This window comes from Alligator sinensis, unplaced genomic scaffold (genome assembly GCF_000455745.1).
Source record: "Alligator sinensis unplaced genomic scaffold, ASM45574v1 scaffold1165_1, whole genome shotgun sequence".
In the NCBI taxonomy this organism is placed as follows: domain Eukaryota; kingdom Metazoa; phylum Chordata; order Crocodylia; family Alligatoridae; genus Alligator; species Alligator sinensis.
This window is the reverse complement of record NW_005842477.1, coordinates 87,737-105,233: the sequence shown is the minus strand read 5'-3', so window position 1 is coordinate 105,233 and position 17,497 is coordinate 87,737. Positions and strand designations below refer to the sequence as shown.

The following is a 17,497-nucleotide window of genomic DNA, read 5'->3' as shown; positions in this document are numbered from 1 at the left end:
TAAGCCCAGGCATCCCAGCTTCCAGCCCCCAGCTCTACTCTGCAGGCTCCATGTTCCTTCCACAGTGGGAAGGCCCCTGGTAGCCCTTGCTCCTTCCTCTTGGACCCCTTGCTGAGCGTGGGGATAGTCCCCAAGCCTCCTGCAACCCCCAATGCCCCAGAAGACCCACAGAGCCCTCCCCACCCTCCACCCCTCAGCAGAACCTGGGACATCAGATAACAGAAGGAAGTGACACTGATAAGGAATAAGGTCAATGGTGGGTGGCAGAGGGACGGGTGCCAGCAGAGCTTGTGGGCACTAGGCAGAACCGTTCCAAGCAGCCACTCCAGAAAGGACCCAGATATCCGAGTGCAAGGTGAGGGGAGAGGGGGCAGCATCCTGAGGCATGGAGGAGACTGCGGCTGAGCACTGTGCCCAACTCAAGGCTTCACCTTGGATTGGGCATCAGCCAAGGGGGGTGGGGAAGGGACAGACACAAGCTGGATGCTGGGACCAGGGGGGCTGGGAGACCCCCGAAGCAGAGCCAGAAGAGTTGCTGGGGGTCCTGCCTCCTGAGAATCCCCTGAGCAAGGAGGACTCTGGGTCCAGCCTCTCTGCCACCACCCATGGTGGGGGCATGCGCCCAGACGAGCACCAGGCTCTGCGAGCCTCTGTTCCCCACAGGTCATACAGAAACACCTGCGATGGACTTGCTCCTGCTGCTGCCCTTGCTGCTGCCCCTTGGCACCCTGAGCAGTGAGTGGGGCTGGGAGACGGGTGGTACCTGCAGTGTGGCTGGGGCTGGCGCAGTAGGATAGGATGGGGTTGGGCGTTCGTGGCTTGACAGGGGTGCTGTGCTGGGGGAAAGGGTAGGGGTCACAGGTCGGGGGCAGGACACAGGGGACATGGAAGGTAATGAAGCGGGGCAGGGAACAGGGAGTAGGGCAGGTGTCACAAGGGTTCCCCAGGCGGCAGGGAGCAGGGCAGCAGGTGCCAAGGGGAAGGGAGTAGGGTGGGGTCACAAGGTGCACCAGGGGGCAGGGAGCAGTGCAGGGGGTGCCAGGGGGCAAGGCAGGGGTCCGAGGTGGTTCCAGGGGGCAGGGAGCAGGGCAGGGGTCAAAAGGGGTTGCATGCTGCCAAGAGTGGGTGCCATGAGCCCTTGTGGCCATTGCCTTATGGTGCCAATGCTGCTGTCTCTCCTCTTGCCAGGTGCCTGTGCCCAGGCCTGGGGGGTGACCCTGCCCAAAGGGCCCCTGTGGGTGCAGCAGGGCTCCTGTGTGATGCTGTCCTGCTCCTACACACTGCCTGTGGGGGAGCAGCTGCAGGCTGTGGTGTGGTACTGGGGCCAGCACCAGGGCCAGAGTAAAACCATATATGACTCCAGCACAAAGGAGTGGATGATGTTCAATGGCCGTGCTGAATTTTTGGGGCACCTGGGGCACAACTGCAGCTTGAGATTGGGCAACCTACAGCTAGGTGATGGTGGCTTCTACCACGTGAAGCTGAAGACCCAGAAAAGGACCTGGAGGAGCCCGCAGAGGCTCCGCCTCACAGTGACAGGTACTGTACTCCTTGACCCACATACCCATGAGCTGGCTGTGCCTCGGGGCAGCCCTCCCCATTAGCCAGGAGTGTCACGCTCTCCCAGCCCCAGGGGTGTGCGATCAGCATTGGGTCATGGGGAGACCAGGGTGGGACCAGTGCCCTGTGCTGATGCGTCCCTGGGCCCCATGTGAGCCACGTCATTCAGCTCCACAGGCCAGATCTGGCCTGCAGGCCATGTGTTTGACACTCACATGGTTGCGCAGATCAGTAGGCAGAGCAGTAGAAGGGCAGTATCAGAGCAGTGGGCAGAGCAGCAGCAGAGCAGTGGGACAGTTGCTCTGAGATGCATTGATCCAAACTGCCAGGAGGGAGCAACTTGGCTGGGGCAGGGCCTGGTGGCTCCAGCAAGGGGCAGAGTCTGGACATCTGGGTTCTATCCCAGCTTCAGCTTGGGGTCAAGGAAAGCTGCTGCCTTGGGTGAAAGGCTTGGGCTAGCGTCTCAGTTGTGCTGGGGCATTGGCTCTGTGCTGATGGCTGCGGCTCCCTGCTTTACACAGAGCATCCCTGCCCGACCTTCTTCTTGTTTTCAAGTTTGGGGGCCACCTTGTCGACTACCCTGACATGCTCAGTGCCAGGCAGCTGCCCCTACGTTCCACTTTGGTATGCCGGGGCTGGGGCTGAGGCGCTGCAGATGAAGCACGGCACCAGCATGCTGAACCTGGGTGCCCTCCTCACCAGCCAAGGGCAGGTTCTGTCATGCCAGCTGCAGGGCTATAGGGGACCTTGCCTCCTCAAGGGAGCCTGGAGCCCTCCCGAAGGTCAGGATCCTTCCCCTCTGGGCACTGTTCACATCTTACCCCAGGAGGGGCAAGGGGGAACTGGGTGTCTCCAGGCCAGGATTGGGGGCCAATGAGGAGTCAGGAGGTGGCTGTAGCATGGGGGTGGGAATAGGGGTGTGGATGGGGCAGGGGCACTGCCCAGATCAGGGTCCTGTGCGGGTCAGTGGGAGCTGTGGGGTGGAGGTGGAGGTGGGGTGGGCGGGGTTGCAACAGGGGCTGAAGACCTGGCTCTGAGCCACTCCTGGGGCATTGCAGAGCTGCCTGCACCACCACGGGTGCTGGTGGAACGAGTGGGTGTGGGCCCAATCCGAGAGGGTGACACATTCACCCTGCACTGCGTTGGGAGCAGCCCCATGGGCCCCGCACCTGCCCTGTGGGTCCATGGCTTGGATTTCTACAACGTCCGTCACTTCTTGCGGGTCGAGAGGGCCACGGTCTCTGATGGGGGCAACTACAGCTGTCTGCACTGGGTTCCGGGTGCCGGCCATGGGTACCTGCTGGTGTCGCCCATCACCTACGTGTCTGTGAAAGGTAGGTCATGCCTGCCTCTCTGCCATGGGACCCTCAAGGAGGGGAGTGAGCAAGGATCTGACCCCTAGCCAAAGTCCCAGTCCTGGCATATTGGGGCCAGGAAGTGGCAGTGTCAGGCCCCCAGGACTGAATCCTGGCACATAGGGGGCAGGAGGGGGTGGTGCCAGGTCACTGGAGCCTAATCTCAGTGAGTTGGGGGCAGGAGAGGGTGGTGCCGGGTCCCCAGGACCCAATCCTAGTGAATTGGGCGCAGGAGGGGGCAATGCCAGGTCCCAGGGAGCACATGGGGCAGGAGGGGGCAGAGCCAGACCCCCAGGACTCAATCCCATCATCTGGGGGTAGTGGGGGGTGCCAAGCCTTGGGGGGCCCTGTGCCACTCCTCTGGCCAGTAGGTAGAAAGGTTCAGCTCTTCTGGCCTAGAGCCATGGCCTGTCCCATTTTCATGACCAAGGAGGCATGGCTGGTGGTGGTGGTGGGAGCTTCACCACAGCTGCTGGGGATGGAGGCAAGGGGTGCTGGTGGGTGGGGCTGCTCCCCTGGGGATCTTGGCTCACTCATGGGGGGTGCCCTTGGTCCATGGTCTCTGCTCCCTCCCCAGCCAACTTCACGATCTGCGTGGTGGCCTCACCAGGCGTCCAGCCCCTCGTGGGGCAGCCCCTGGCTTTGATGTGCCAGTTTGATGGCAGCAACTATGCTGGCCTGGTCTTCTCCTGGTACAAGGATGGCAAGCAGCTGGACATAGTGCAGCAGGAGCTGGTGCTACCACAGGTGCGGCTGGAGGACGCCGGGGAGTACCACTGCAAGGCGCACAGCGCCCTGGGGACAGCTGCCTCCGACTCCCTCAGCATCACGGTCATGTGTAAGGGCCAGGTGGGGCAAGGGACCCTGTGCTGGGTGGGACAGGCAGAAACCCAGAGACTCCTCGCTCCCAGGAGCAGCCTGCTCTGGAAGGCCAAACCCAGGTAGATCTCCACCCAGCTCACCCGCCAGCCATGCCCCAGTGTTGACCAGGTCCAGCCTCACAGCCAAGCACAGAGTACCCCCTCACAGCTGGATGGCGCAGGGCATGTCAGCCTGCCCTTAGGGCCTGTTCTCAGAGATCTGGGTCTGCATCATTCTCTGGAAAGAGCTTATTCTTGGGAGGAAACGAGGCTGCAGCCACCACCCCATGCTGCTGTTCCCTCTCCACTCGCTGACACCAGGCACCTCAGAGTAGGACCCAGTGGGTTCAGAAGCGACCTCTGGGATCAACCAAGAGGGGTTCCCTGGCCAGAGCCAGGCGGGGACCTGGTATGTGTCCCAGGGCCCCTCTCAGCCAGGGCAGGAGCTGTCTGTCTGCAGATGGTGGTGCAGTGCCGGCCCCAGGCTGGCTCTGTCCAGGGCCTGTGCCATTCCCAGTGCAATGGGCCCAATCCCAGCCAGGCCTCTGGCTCCCCAATCCTGTCCTCACAGCCCTGAGGGGGTCTCAGGCCTTTTTACCTTGAAAGCCAGTGTCCCACAGTCATGAGGGCAGAGAATCCTTCCTGCCAATGTCCATGCTGCTGTCCCAGCCCAGCCCCCACCACAGAGGTCCCTCCATCGCCCTGCTGCTGCTCCCCCGCAACACTCTCAGCCCCACTCCCCCCAGCCAGCCCCACTGCCCCAGGGCTCCGGGCTGATGACATGTGCTCTGTCCCCTCAGGTGGCTCAGACTGCCACCAGCTGAGCCCCAAGCTCCTGGCAGGCACTGGGACTGGAGTCCTGCTGCTACTGGTTCTGACTCACCTTGTGGTGTACTGCCTGGCCCGGAGAGCCCCCTTGGAGGAGCAGTCACAGGCAGTGAAGCTGGGTAAGAGCCCCCCAGGTGGTGGTGAAGTGGCCAGAGGAGGTCACATCAGGACACGAAGCAGCTGGGCAGCCAGGGCCACATGGGAGCTGCTGCATAGCTGCAGACAAGGGGCAGAGCTTAGCCGCAGGGAGGCAGTGACTACAGTGCCCTGGGAGTGGGCTCATGGCTGGGGCAGGAAAAGCCGTGTGCCTGGGGTCAGGCTCTGGGGTGGATCCTGGGGTCTTTCCTACATGTATGTCCTGCCCGTGGGGTGCGGCGGCTGTGGTGGGGAGGGGTGAAGCAGGGGGCCAGGTGCTGGGACAGACGAAGCCTCTCCCTGCCTCCCTCTCCAGGGGTCAGTGCCTGCCACGGCTCAGAGCAGTGGGGCCCGCTGTACGAGGTGAGTGGGGTCTGGCCTTGGCTGGGTGGAGAAGGGGGAGGGTCTGTGCACTGTTGCAGCCTCTGGTCCCTGCTACATGGACACAGGGTACATAGCATGTGTCCTGGATCCTGTCCTGCATGGACTGAGGCAGAATCCCCTTATGCTGGCACAAATAGGGCCTGGCATGGAGCAGAAGGGAGCAGGCTCTGTCCAGGGTCAACTGGGGATATATCAGTCTTGGCACAGCCAGGAACTCATCACCCTTCAGGGCGTAGAAACTGGGAGGGAACCCAGGGGTCTGGGCTCCAACAGCCCACCAACCCCACTGCCCTTCTAGGGCTGGGATTGTGTCCCGGGTCCTGGATCCCACTCCCCGCTCTCGCACACTGAGCCCCCGCTCAGCTCTGGAGTTGGGTCAGAACCAGAAGTCCTAGCTCTAAGCCCCTGCTCCAGCATCTTGAGCCCCTTCCTCCTTCAGGGCTGATCTCAGCACTCCACCTTCATGCCTCGGGCCTCTCTCTAATGCTGTAGGTCATCCGGTACTCCAGTGACAGCCTCCACTGCCGTCCTGATGAAGACAGCTGTTCTCATTGCACTGAGGACTATTGCAACTGAGCACACAAGAGCCTCTTCCCCGGGGTCCCCATGCCAGGTGCCTCAGGCCTCCCAGCTCACACCCTGGGGGTCATCAACTTCCAGGTACCCAGGAAAGCCCTGGGACCCCTGGCTCCCACCTAGCATCCCTCCCTTCAGGCTTTTCTAGTTGCCCTGAGCTGGGCCCTGTGTCTGGCTGCCGAGGTGTTTTGTCCCCAAAAGGCTTTTCCCCTTGAGGTCTCCAAGGATGTACTCCCCTGACCCCCTCTGCCACACAGTACCTTTGGTGGGAAAAGCTGCCGTCAGTTTTGCCCCTTGGCTCCAGGGTCAGGAAAGCTGTCGTTTCAAGGGGCCTGGGGGGGTAAGGCCAGTGTTGGCTGGGGGCGCCAGGGCTGGCTCAGCTTCCAGAACTCGCAGCCTCAGTTGCTTCCCAGGCAGCCGCATGATGGACGATGCTGGCAAGGGAGGAGAAAGCCCAGGCAGGAGGGAGCCAGGGGAGCTGGGGGTGAGCCTCACCACCTGAGTCCTGACCACATAGCTCAACACTGACTGCTTGGCAGTGACAGCCACGCTGCTCTCCAGGTGAAGCTGAAGGAATCATGTGACTGTGGCTCATTGTTAACCACTGAGTTCCTGCTAATCTCTCTACACTGTCTGTGTTAACAGCCCTGGATTTTTTACCAGCCAGGCTGCCCTGTCTTCCACTGCTGTCCCGTCTGCCATCTACTCCTGCTAATGCTTCTCCGCTCCCCCCAGGGTGTCCAATAAAAACTGTGCTGCTTCCCAGGCCTTGCATGGGGTGCATTTTTTTCCCAGGGGACTTGAACCCACTGCCAGCTGGAGACAGGGAGGGCTGGGGTGAGGATGGCAGGAGGCTATGCAGTCTAGGGGCTGTGGCCCACAGATCCAGGCAGGAGGAAGCTATAAAGCGGAGGCAAAGAGATATGGTACAGCTGTGGCCCCAGCTGTAGGGTGGAGGATTGCATTGATCCAGCCCACCCCCATGGTCTATGGCTGGGGGGTGGGGCTGTGTTGGGAGGGATTTTGAGGGGAAACGGCTCATGGGACCACAAGGAGCTCGAGGGGGGGTGCTGTGCCCCAAAGGGCTGTGGGGGATGGTGTAGGGTTGAGGGGGTTGATGGGGTCAGTGGGGTGGAAGGGGCTGCAAAGGGGTGGGAGTCAGAGGGACTGGGGTGGGTAGAGGGAGATGTGGGGTTGTAACGAGGTGCAGAGGTTGGCTCACTGGGGTCAAGGGCCTGTGCTGGAGAAGTGGGCTGGTGGGGCCATGAGTGTCAGGGTCAGACTGTGGGGCATGAGGTGGGCCTGGGTCTTAGGCATGATGGGGTGGGGCTGAGTGCTGGGATAGCTGGGACAACAGGGGTTGGAGTAGAGGTGGGGGCAGCTGAGGGGATGGGGCCATGCGCATAAGGCAGGGAGGGAACCTGGGCAGGAACAGGGGGGCATCTAGGGCTTCCTGTGGGGCTGCAGTGGCAGGTGGCCTGTGGCTGGGTTGGGGTAACAACTGTGTTCCCCTGGGCTAGGTGCTGCCTACTGCTGGTAGCCGCAGCCCTTGGTTCTCCTTGTCTTTGCTGGGATCTGAGACTGAGAAATACAACCCCTAACCCTGGCCTAGCAGCAAGACTTCTAGCTCCTGTCCATCACTAAGGATTAGGCACCATCATGTGATGGGATGATGCCCCGCACACCTGCCCCCCTCAGTCCACCAGGAACCCAGAAGTCTGTGTGACCAGCCTCACCCCTTGGTGACTGCTCAGCCCCTCTTCTACCCTCTGCCCAGAGCTGGGAGAGAAGTCAGGTCCCCTGGTCCCCTGGTCCCCTGCTCTGACCATCCGTTGTTGTTTCAACTGAGTGCCCCATGAGGGAGGCGTGGGGACTTCACAGAGGTGCCTGGGTCTGCACGGAGATGGGGGCCGGGATCTAATGAGCTCTAGGGTGGAGAAGCCAGGAGCAGCCTCAGCTGGTGCAGCACAAGGCAGGCTCTTCAAGGCAGGGATGCAGCTAGCTACGGGGTATTTGAGCATGGTACAAGGCCAGCCAGACCTTCCAGCTCTGAGCCCCAAGAACCCTGGTCCCAGCCTACACCCCACCCCAAAAAGTCTCTGGAGGGTAGGTCTGATGGATGGCGAGCTTGGCCAAAGCCAAGTCCCATGCCCTGAACACTGCCCTTCTGCCATAGGTGTCCAGCTCTTGGGCTGCCTGCTGGTCGCCATGGTGGGAACAGGGGACAGATGCTACCCGGGGTCAGAATAAGCTGGTGTGGGCCATGAGCTGGAGCAGTCCACCTGGCAGCCCCTGAACCACTGCAGCATCTCTGCTGCATTTCCAAAAGATGCCTGAAGGAGACCCTGTCCCCTGCCCCAGCTGCCAGCTGGCTTGTTGCAAAGACCAGCAGCAAGCCAGATGCCTAGAGCTGGGATGGGGCAGGGCCTGCTTTGTGGGTGGCCAGTTCCTAACACGTGGAGGACAACTTTCTGTTCCAGAAAGTGGAGGATATAACTAGGGGATCATTTCTCTTGGATCTTGTCCTGACCAACAGGGAAGAACTGGTGGAGGATGTGAAGGTGATGGGTAACTTGGGAGGAAGTGATCACGATATGCTGGAATTCCAGATCCTAAGACAGGGAGCTAGGATGCTATGTTGCAAAGAGCTGGATTTCGTCTGACTCAAGAAGCTAATAGGCAGGGTGTCATGGGAGGGTAGATTGAAGGGTAAGCGTGCCCAGAAGGGCTGGGAGCTTCTAAGGGACACATTGTTGGAAGCACCACAAGAAACTGGCCTGCCATGATGGAAGCACAAGAAGAATGGCAAGAGACCAATGATGGAAGCACAAGGAGCTTCTAGGGTGCTGCAAAAGCAAATGGAAAGCATACAGGCAATGGAACAACAGGCAGATCACCAAGGATGAGTACCAGGAAATAACATGAGCCTGCAGGGACAAAACCAGGAAGGCAAAGATAAAGATCGAGCTGGACAGGAAGAGGTTCTGCAAGCCTGTTGGTGAGAGAAGGGCCAAGGCAGCTGTGTGACCTCTGTTTGCAAGCCAGGGGGAGCTCCTAACTGAAGATGCAAAGAAGACGGGGCTATGCAACACAGACTGTGCCTCAGTCTTCACAAAAAAATTAAGCTACAGCCAGACACTTAAGAAGGATTATTTAGATAAAGAAGGTGGATAGATAACTAGATCAGTAGCTGTAAGCAAAGGGTAATAATTAATGGGTCCATATCAGAATGGAAGGAGGATTTAAGTGGATTCCCACAGGGGTCTGTCCTGATTCTGGTGCTGTTCAAAGTGTTTATTAATGATCTGGATGCTGGCATAGAAAGCTTCTTGAGCAAATTTGCAGAGGAAAGTAACCTGGAAGGATTGTGACAACATTGGAGGATGTGAGCACAATTCAGAAGGATCTCAACAGATTGGAAAGTTGGGCTCCAGCTAACAGGATGAAGTTGAATGTGGACAAATGCAAGGTGCTACACCTTGGGAGGAACAATAAAAAACACAGATCCAAAATGGGGGACACCTGGCTGGATGGCAGCTCTATGGAAACAGATCTGGGAGTCTTGATAGATCACAGACTCAATGTGAGGCTGCAGTGTGATGCAGCTGCACAGAAGACCAATGCAGTTTTGAGCTTCATCAATAGAAGCATTAGGTGCAAGACATGGGAGGTGATAGTACCTTTCTACTCAGCACTGGCTTGGCTTCATCTGGATACTGTGTGCAGTTCTGGGCTCCACGGTTTAAAAGGGACATGGAGAAGCACTGCCTGCCTACCGCTTTGGCAGAACGCAGTTTCCGGGTGTGTAGCCAGGACCATGGGATGCAGCAGGAGCCAGCCGGAAACCGCAGGGTCTGGGCTGGGTGGGCTCCTGCTGCAGGGAGAGGGCAGAGCCGGCCCAGCCCCACAGAGTCCCTGCCAGCCCGGGCTCTGCGCTCCTGCCGCCCTGCCCTGGGCCCCCGCCAGCCTTAGCCCTAGGGCACTGGCGTGGGCCCTGCACTCCCGCCAGCTTGTTGCCACTTCTCCCCCAGCTGCCATTATCACCTTTCCCCTGCTGCTTCCCTTTTTTGCCACCCACCACCACCGCTCGCCCCTGCCCGCCACTGACAGCGCACAGTTCCCAGCTGCATGGCTGCGACTGCAGAATGCAGCAGGAGTCAGCCTGCCCAAACAAGGCCCTTCCCAAGGAGAAGGTAAGGAGCGGTGGCAGCAGGAGGCAGCATCCATCTCTCTGCCGGAATATTTTGATGGGGTCAGTGCTCCAACAGAGTGTCTGTTCTTTTTTTCCCTGGAGAAGACTGACCTTGCATTTCCCCTCCTCCTTCTCTTAACATGAGGATCTGATATAGTTCCTACATCCCTCGAGTTTCTTTTCTAGGGAGTGATGTTCCTGCAGGCTCTGTCGTGGTGGTGTGATCATCACCAACCTGCACTGGGTTAGAGTTATTGGGGCTCATCTCCAGCTTCGTGCCCGTGGAGGTCTGTTACCCAGACCTCTGGGACTTTGATTCTTCAGCCTCCCCCCTCTTCCACACACTGAAGCCTCCGTCTGCCTCAGTTCCAGACCAGTACAGGAGACTAGCAGGGCTTTGCCTGTGCCAGCAGCACCAGTGCTAACCTGTGCATTCTCTTCTGCAGCACACAGGTGCTGGGACCCTGAGCAGAGCTGAGCAGCAGCCTCCTGAGGAGGGGCCTGTTAACCTGGAGCTGCAGAGGACTTCCCCAGGGAGACTGGAGGAGAGGGGCTCCGTGATACCTGAGCCAAGCCAAGTGCAGAGGCGGCAGAGCAAATCTTCAAAGCAGGGGGAGAGTGTGGAGGTGAGCAGAGCACTAGGTCCAGTTGGGTGTGGGAGTACAGCTGGGGCAGAGAGCAGGAGGAGCCATAAGTGCTGTAAAGAATTTGGGGTACAGAGAGACCTGAAGAGCATCAAGCCTGTGGTGATGGAAGCTGCAAACACACCAAGCTGGCATTAGCAGGAGCTCCCTCCTAAGTACAGCTAGCCAGAGAAGTGTTGGCATGGGCAGGCCTTGTCAGAGCGCATGGAGCCGGGGCTCCCTGCCCGTAAAAGTACTGCCCAGGCTTCCTCAAAGGACTGAGCAAGTAGCATGTGATGAGCTGGGCTAAGGCTGACGCATGAACTCCTATGTCCACAGCTGCATCCACATCGCATGTCAGCTGAAGACGGGAATATTGCACCCTTACCTGTCATGACAAAGCCTGCAATGAGTTGTAATACAGAGTGATTCCAGACAGGGCTGTGGGGGCTGGAAGCAGCTGGAACAGGAGACACTGATGGTGTAACACTTGTGACTGCAGCTCTGGGAGGTGTTTGAGGATGTGGCTGTGTATTTCACACTGAAGGAGTGGGAGCTGCTGGAAGATGAAGACAAGATGCTTTACCAGGATCAGATGCTGAGCAATTTCCAAGCCCTCGTTTCCCTGGGTAAAGCTTTGGTTCTTGCTTCTCCCTGGAGCTGTGTGAACTCTGAAGTTTATTGTCTTCTTCCTGTTTTTCAGCAGTCTCATCCTCATCCAGGCTGGTGGTTTATATGTACTTCCTCCCCACTGCCCTGTCAGTGATCAGACCTCTCTCACATACCATATTGATAGATCCTCCTTCATTTGATTCTTGTGTCTTCCCCATTCTTGTAACTGCTGATGCCTCCATATCCAGCAGTTTCTTGACAACGTGATCTTCCTTTGCCTTCTCAGCACATTCATATCATATCCAAGTCGTTGTGCATAAACTCACTAACAGCTCTTCCTTGGTGAATATTTCTAATTTTCTCCCTCACTAGTGTCTCTTGTCCAACCACATTTAACGGTCCTAGTGTGCTCAGTTCAGTACTATTTAAATGCTTTTTCTCCTCCTTTTGGTTATGACCCAGCGCAAGTTAAAGGAAGTCTCATCAGCCTCTGCTGCTACAACATGTGGATGGTGCATTTCCTCAACTCTTCCTCTAGTGACACATGTGCACGTGCTGGAACCCAGACACCTCTACCTAGGGGTCACTGGAAGCTTCTGTCCACATTCCTTCCTAACATCTTCATCTCCATAGACCGAGACTCTGGCTTTGCTGTATTTACATTCAGACCTGTGCTTTCAAGCTTGCTCTGACATTCTCAAAAGTTTTCTTGTTCTCCTCCTAAAATCCCTCTGCAGATCAGACATCCATCATTATGATAAGAAGAAGTGGGCTCGGTGCAGGGCCTAGTGAAAAGCATTTTTCATTTCCAAATGATCTCTGATACAGGGGCTTGATCTTGCTTGTGCTCAGGGTTGAGGTACATATCTTGTACTAGGCCAGTTTACTTTTCTGATGCTTTCTTTCCCCTCTGCTTCCCCCGGGAGATTTCCTTAAGGAATTTCTCAAATGTTTTCTGTAGCTCAACAAAGACCACATAGACCATTTCTACATTATAGGCTTTCACATGTTATGAAATGTCTTTTTACCTTCTTTTTGTCATTTCCATGACTGTGAGGAACTTTGTTTTACACCTGGCAATATTTGCCAATCTGTGGACTCATCTCCATTCCTGGGATTATTCTCCCATTGGATGGGATGCTTGATTCAGTTGCAGCTACATTTATTATAAAATCATCTTGTCCTGTGCCCTAGTGATGCTGATTTATCCTCTATCCTAGAAAATAGTTTCCTTGTCAGCCACCTGTCATGGATGCTTTTCACTGCCATGGGTCTTCATTTTGAACTTTCCCTGAGAATAAGGTAATTTCCTTTCCTTTAACTGGAGCTCCACTGGTGAGATAAATATTATCTATCTGTAAGTGTGTCCAATGTCTCTTCATTTTGGCACCTTGAAAAAGGCAAAAGCTTTATCTTTCTGCCCCCTAGTACATCACAATCACTGCATTTCCATGCCTATCTTTGGTGATTCTGTCAGTTTGATACCCTTTGTATACCAGGGAGTGGTTGGTGCTTTGTTTCCTATGACCATTCCTTCACTACCTCTGTGACAGGGACCATTATCTCTTTAAGTCTTTTCCCTGCAGCGCCTTCTCTTTCACCCTAACTGCTTCCTCCACAATGAAACCTTAAGTTCATTGCCTCCATTCCTCAAATCCCAGTTGGTTATTCTGCATCCAGTACCCAGTCACAAACGCTTTTTAACCACTGTCCCAAACAGGATATCAAGGTCCTACCCTTGACTTAATCTGTCACATCCAGCGAGGACAAATGGAGCTCTGGGTCTATGATGATGAGGATGGTGGGGAAATCTCAAGATCAGAGGACCTGCTGCCAGGTGAGTTATGCCTATCCCCTCCATCCTACTCCCCTCTCAGAAATGCTCATGCCCAGAGTGCCAGGGCAACCTGGAAACTGCTGATGCGCTGCATGCTGCCATTGTAGGGTGCTGACCTCAAATACAGTACATTATACTGTAATGTGTCCAGGCAGGTGTTGTTCCCCCTCCTTGAAATCCAACAATATGAAGACAAACACATTTTCCCTTCTCCCCCTAATTACAGCTGTTAGGGGACAGTCGAGTTTGCTGTCTTGATTTTTCAGCCCATATCTGGTTTCCCTGGGATACCATGATCTTAAATTTGTGTCTTCACTTAGTAATGTAGGAGTTCATTCCCCAGCCCAGGGTAACCATATCTGTCTAACACCCTCTCCCAGGACATGATGGGATTTGTAGTCCCTTGGGGAAACCAAGAAGATATACAGAAACTCTGTTTAACCAATGCTGTTGGACAAGAGAGAAGCTAGGGCTCTCCGTGGCTTCTCCTGGTCAGGCTGACCTGGAACCCAGGAGGTGTTTCATCATGGTCTCAAGCTTCATTAAATGGCTCCATGGCACGGGCAGTATTCAGAAGCTTTCATGTTGTAGGAGGAAGGAAATCTCCTATGTTTTGCACCAGAATTACCCCATTACTGTTTCATCTCCAGGGCCCTGAGTGTCACAAAGACTAAGACTCAGCATGGTGTCCAGGTTCAGGGTCATGCCAAGGCCTTAAACCCAGTTGAGACTCCTGTGACATACAGGCCAGCTGGGACTTGTCAGCAGAGGAAAGATCCTTGGGTTCATTCCCTGCACAAGACCTTGCCTTGGAAGCAGGCAGAAAGCACAGCCCTGTTCCTTTCAGAAGAGAGCCACAGCCCTTGCCCCACGCACAGGTCCAGGGGACATGTGCCCCCCCATGCCTCCCTCGGGGTATGTACAGCTGCAGGAGCTGCATACTCCAGATGAGCCATGGCTCCGACCATTGTCCTGCCCTGTTGTACCCCGGCTGGGCAGCACTTCCCACTCCCCAGCCCCAACCCCACTTCCTCCCTCCCTGTAGGGGGTCTTGATCTGCCTACCCCCGCGACTACTCCTTCCCCCCAGCAATTTTACCAGATGGACACTGCTTTCTAGGCTGCATATGAGCAGTCGGATTGGTATTGGCCAGTATGGCTTGTTAATAATCGGCCATTGGTATCAGCTCAAAAAATCTTTATCGGTGCATGCATGTCCTTTATGCATGTCCTTGTCTCAGCAGGGTCCAAGGTGATGGGGCTGACAGTGAGACAGAAACCCTGAGAGTCTGACTCTGAACTGCCCTGAGTAGGGAGCTGGCACAAGGACCTGCCTTTCCTTCACCCCCAGCACTTTGGATTATGGAAGGAAGACCTTGATTTCTTGAGGGAACACAAGGGCCAAGGTCCAGGTTCTACTCGGGCCCATCCCAGCAGAAGGAATAGCAATGTTTGCCCTTTGTCAGCAGGGCAGGGACTAATCTGGAGTTTCTCTTCCCCATGCAGGAGGTGTCTGGCTCATGAACAGAGCTGAGGAGGAGACTCCTGTGGAAGGGCCTGCAAACCTGGAGCCACCATGGACTTCCCCAGGGAGTTTGGGTGAGATGGACTCCCTGAGACCTGAGAAGGAGCAATGGCCCAAGAGTCAGGGGAGACCCCAAAAGCAGATGGAGAATGTAGCAGTAAACCAGGTACCATCTTCAATTGGGTGTGAGAATGGAGAAGGGGCAGAACCCAGAAAGAGCCGTGGGTGCAGGGAAGAGTATGTGTAGATGAGAGACCTAAAGACCCAGTGGAAAAAGGCACTGCATCCAAGCCAAGAGAGTGGGGAGGGTGTCAGAGGGAATCAGGAGCTCACTGCCAAGCACAGGAGCAGAGCCCACTCCTGCTCCAAGTTCAGGAAAACCTTTAACTGTCCATCCCTCCTGGCTCTTCACAAGATGGGGCACACTGGGGAGAAGATCTATATATGCACCAGGTATGCAAAAGGCTTTACCTGCCTCTTGACCCTCATTGCTTACCCCCAGATCCATTCTGGAGAGCTCCCCCACTGCTTCACTGAATGGGGAAAGAATTGTGTGCACCCCCCCGACCTGGATAAGCACCTACATGGGCATAGGGGGGAAATGTCAGTACCACTGTGTAATGTGTGGTAAGACCATCACCCATTTTTTTTTCCTCCCTGTCTCACCACTGGCACATCCACCTGGGGAGGAAGATGCACTGCTGTACTGAGTGCAGGAAGAACTTCATCTGCTGGCAAGACCTGTCCCAGCACCAGTGTGTACAGAGCGGAGAGCAGCCACACCATGGCACCAAGTATGGGAAGAGCTTCAGGCAGCCTTCCACCCTGGCCAGGAATTGGTGCACACATGCAAGGGAGAAGCCACAGACGTGCTCAGAGTGTGGGAAGAGTTCAAATTGTCCTCCAACCTGACCAAACACTGGCTCATCCACACAGGCAAGAATCCACATTGGTCTTTGGAGTGTGAGAAAAGCCTCACCTGCCCCTCTTACCTGGCCTGGCACCAGCTTGTCCACACAGGGGAGAAGCCACATCAGTGCTTGGAGTGTGGGAAGACCTTCAACTATTCCACAAACCTGAGAAGACACTGGCTTATCCACAAGGGAGAGAAGCCACATCAGTGCTCAGAGTGTGGGAAGAGCTTCACCTTATCCTCAAACCTGGCCCGGCACCGGCTCATCCATATGGGGGAGAAAGCACATCAGTGTTTGGGGTGTGGGAAGAGCTTCAGCGGATCCTCCTACCTTGCCCAGCACCAGCTCATCCACACAGAAGAGAAGCCGCATCAGTGCTTGGAGCATGGTAAGAGCTTTGCTCACTCCTTCAGCCTGTCTGAGCACCGGCATATCCACACAGGAGAGAAGTCACATCAGTGCTTGGAGTGTGGCAAGAGTTTTGCTCGCTCCTCCAAATTGGCTCAGCACCAGCGTATCCACACAGGGGAGAAGCCACATCAGTGTTCAGAGTGTGAGAAGAGCTATACCTGCTCCTCTAATCTGGTCTGGCACCAGCTCATCCACACAGGGGAGAAGCCACATCAGTGCTCAGAGTGTGGGAAGAGCTTCACTTGATCCTCCCACCTCGCTCAGCATCAGCGTACCCACACAGGGAAGAAGCCATATCAGTGCTCGGAGTGTGGAAAGAGCTTCACTCGATCCTCCCACCTAGCCCGGCACCATCTCATCCACATAGAGAAGAAACCACATCAGTGCTTGAAGTGTGGGAAGTGCTTCCCTCACTCCTCCAAACTGGCCCAGCACCAGTGCATCCATATTTGGGAGCATGCATAACTCTTCCAACAGTGCCAGAAGGGCTTGGGAACATTTATCTGCTCAGCATCCACCAGTATCTTCATCCAGGCAAGGAACCTCCTGCTGGTGGACTGTAGCAAGAGTTCATCCATTGTTCGGCCCTTCTAGGGCCCTGCAGAACCCAAAGAGCGCAGAGGCTGGCCCCCAAGGCTTGATGAGGGGAAGGGGTTAAAAAGCAATGCTTCATGTAGAGCCCAGCCCAGATGCTTGGGGAACTTGTGAGGTGATGGTCTTTAAATCAGTCCTTGAGCTGTGCCATCCCCATCATTCTCTAAAAGCAGTCAGTGCTCTCAGGAGGAGAAGTGCCTTCACAATAGGGTGCCCTCCCCAAGACAACTGGCTCTAAATGATACCCAGAGACTGTCTTTGGTAGACTCCCAGCTTTGTCCTCCCTCCTGGTCCCAGGTTTCTGGTATGTTAGGCTCTTGAGTTGCAAGAAGGAAGACAACTATTGCCAGGGAGGTGTTCCCTGCCTTCCACCCTGACCTTGCCTTTCCTTCCTACCACATCACACCCACCCCCCCAGGCCTGCACATGCCTATTGGGTTTTGCAAGAAGCTGATACTGCCACCCCATGAGCCCAATTTAGCAGGTTTTGCCAGCTGCCCCACCCTCCCTGCCCCCCATTCTTCATCCCATTCTCTATAATGGAATCCTTGCTAATCAAGCCCCATGATTTAACACTGGGGTGGGCAATTATTTCAGCTAGAGGGCCACTTACTGAGTTTAGGCAAATTGTCAAGGGCCACGTGGGTAGTCCCGCCCCTTGACAGGTGCCCTGCACCCTGGTTGTCATCTTGGGCTTGGAAGTCCTGCCCTCTAACTCCTGACTAGGGTTACTATATTTCCAATTTCAGAAAAGAGGACACCGGGGGGGCGGGAGGGGAAGGGGTTTATGATTATGGGGGTGGGCAGTGATATGCCCCTTGCCCCTTTAGCCCTGCTGGTGCCCCTCACTCTTGACCCGCAGCCCCTCTTCCACCCTCCAGCTCTGCTGGTGCTCCTTGCTCTCGACCTGCAGCTCTCTGCTGCCCCGCACTCAGGACCCACAGCCTCCTGCTTCCTCCCAGCCCTGCCAGTGTCCCTCACTCCTGACCTACAGCCCCCTGCCTCCCAGCACTGCTGGTGCCCCTCATTTCTGACCTGCAGCCCCTGCTCTGTCCTAGCCCTGCTGCATAAGCAGCCTGCCTGCGCGTGGGT

The 17,497-nt window shown here is 56.1% G+C and overlaps 1 protein-coding gene and 1 pseudogene across 1 annotated transcript; both read left to right on the top strand.

Annotated features, from left to right (window-relative positions):
* The window catches only part of LOC102386284, a 75,698-nt pseudogene that overhangs the window by 55,974 nt on the left and 2,227 nt on the right, over positions 1–17,497 (top strand).
* LOC112551469 (sialoadhesin-like) lies at positions 627–6,453 on the top strand. The gene is made up of 8 exons (XM_025212655.1): positions 627–735; positions 1,189–1,539; positions 2,082–2,342; positions 2,619–2,894; positions 3,493–3,753; positions 4,576–4,722; positions 5,055–5,101; positions 5,615–6,453. The coding sequence occupies exons 1-8, from the start codon at positions 684–686 to the stop codon at positions 5,696–5,698; spliced, it is 1,479 nt and encodes a 492-aa protein (XP_025068440.1). The 5' UTR covers positions 627–683; the 3' UTR covers positions 5,699–6,453.

What these genes read in the sequence shown, in the direction of transcription:
- LOC112551469 (XM_025212655.1), top strand. Translation starts at nt 684, where the DNA reads ATGGACTTGCTCCTGCTGCTGCCCTTGCTGCTGCCCCTTGGCACCCTG. An exon ending in AGCCTGGAGCCCTCCCGAAG is followed by an intron (nt 2,343 to 2,618) that starts GTCAGGATCCTT and finishes GGGGCATTGCAG; the next exon opens with AGCTGCCTGCACCACCACGG. An exon ending in AGTGGGGCCCGCTGTACGAG is followed by an intron (nt 5,102 to 5,614) that starts GTGAGTGGGGTC and finishes CTAATGCTGTAG; the next exon opens with GTCATCCGGTACTCCAGTGA.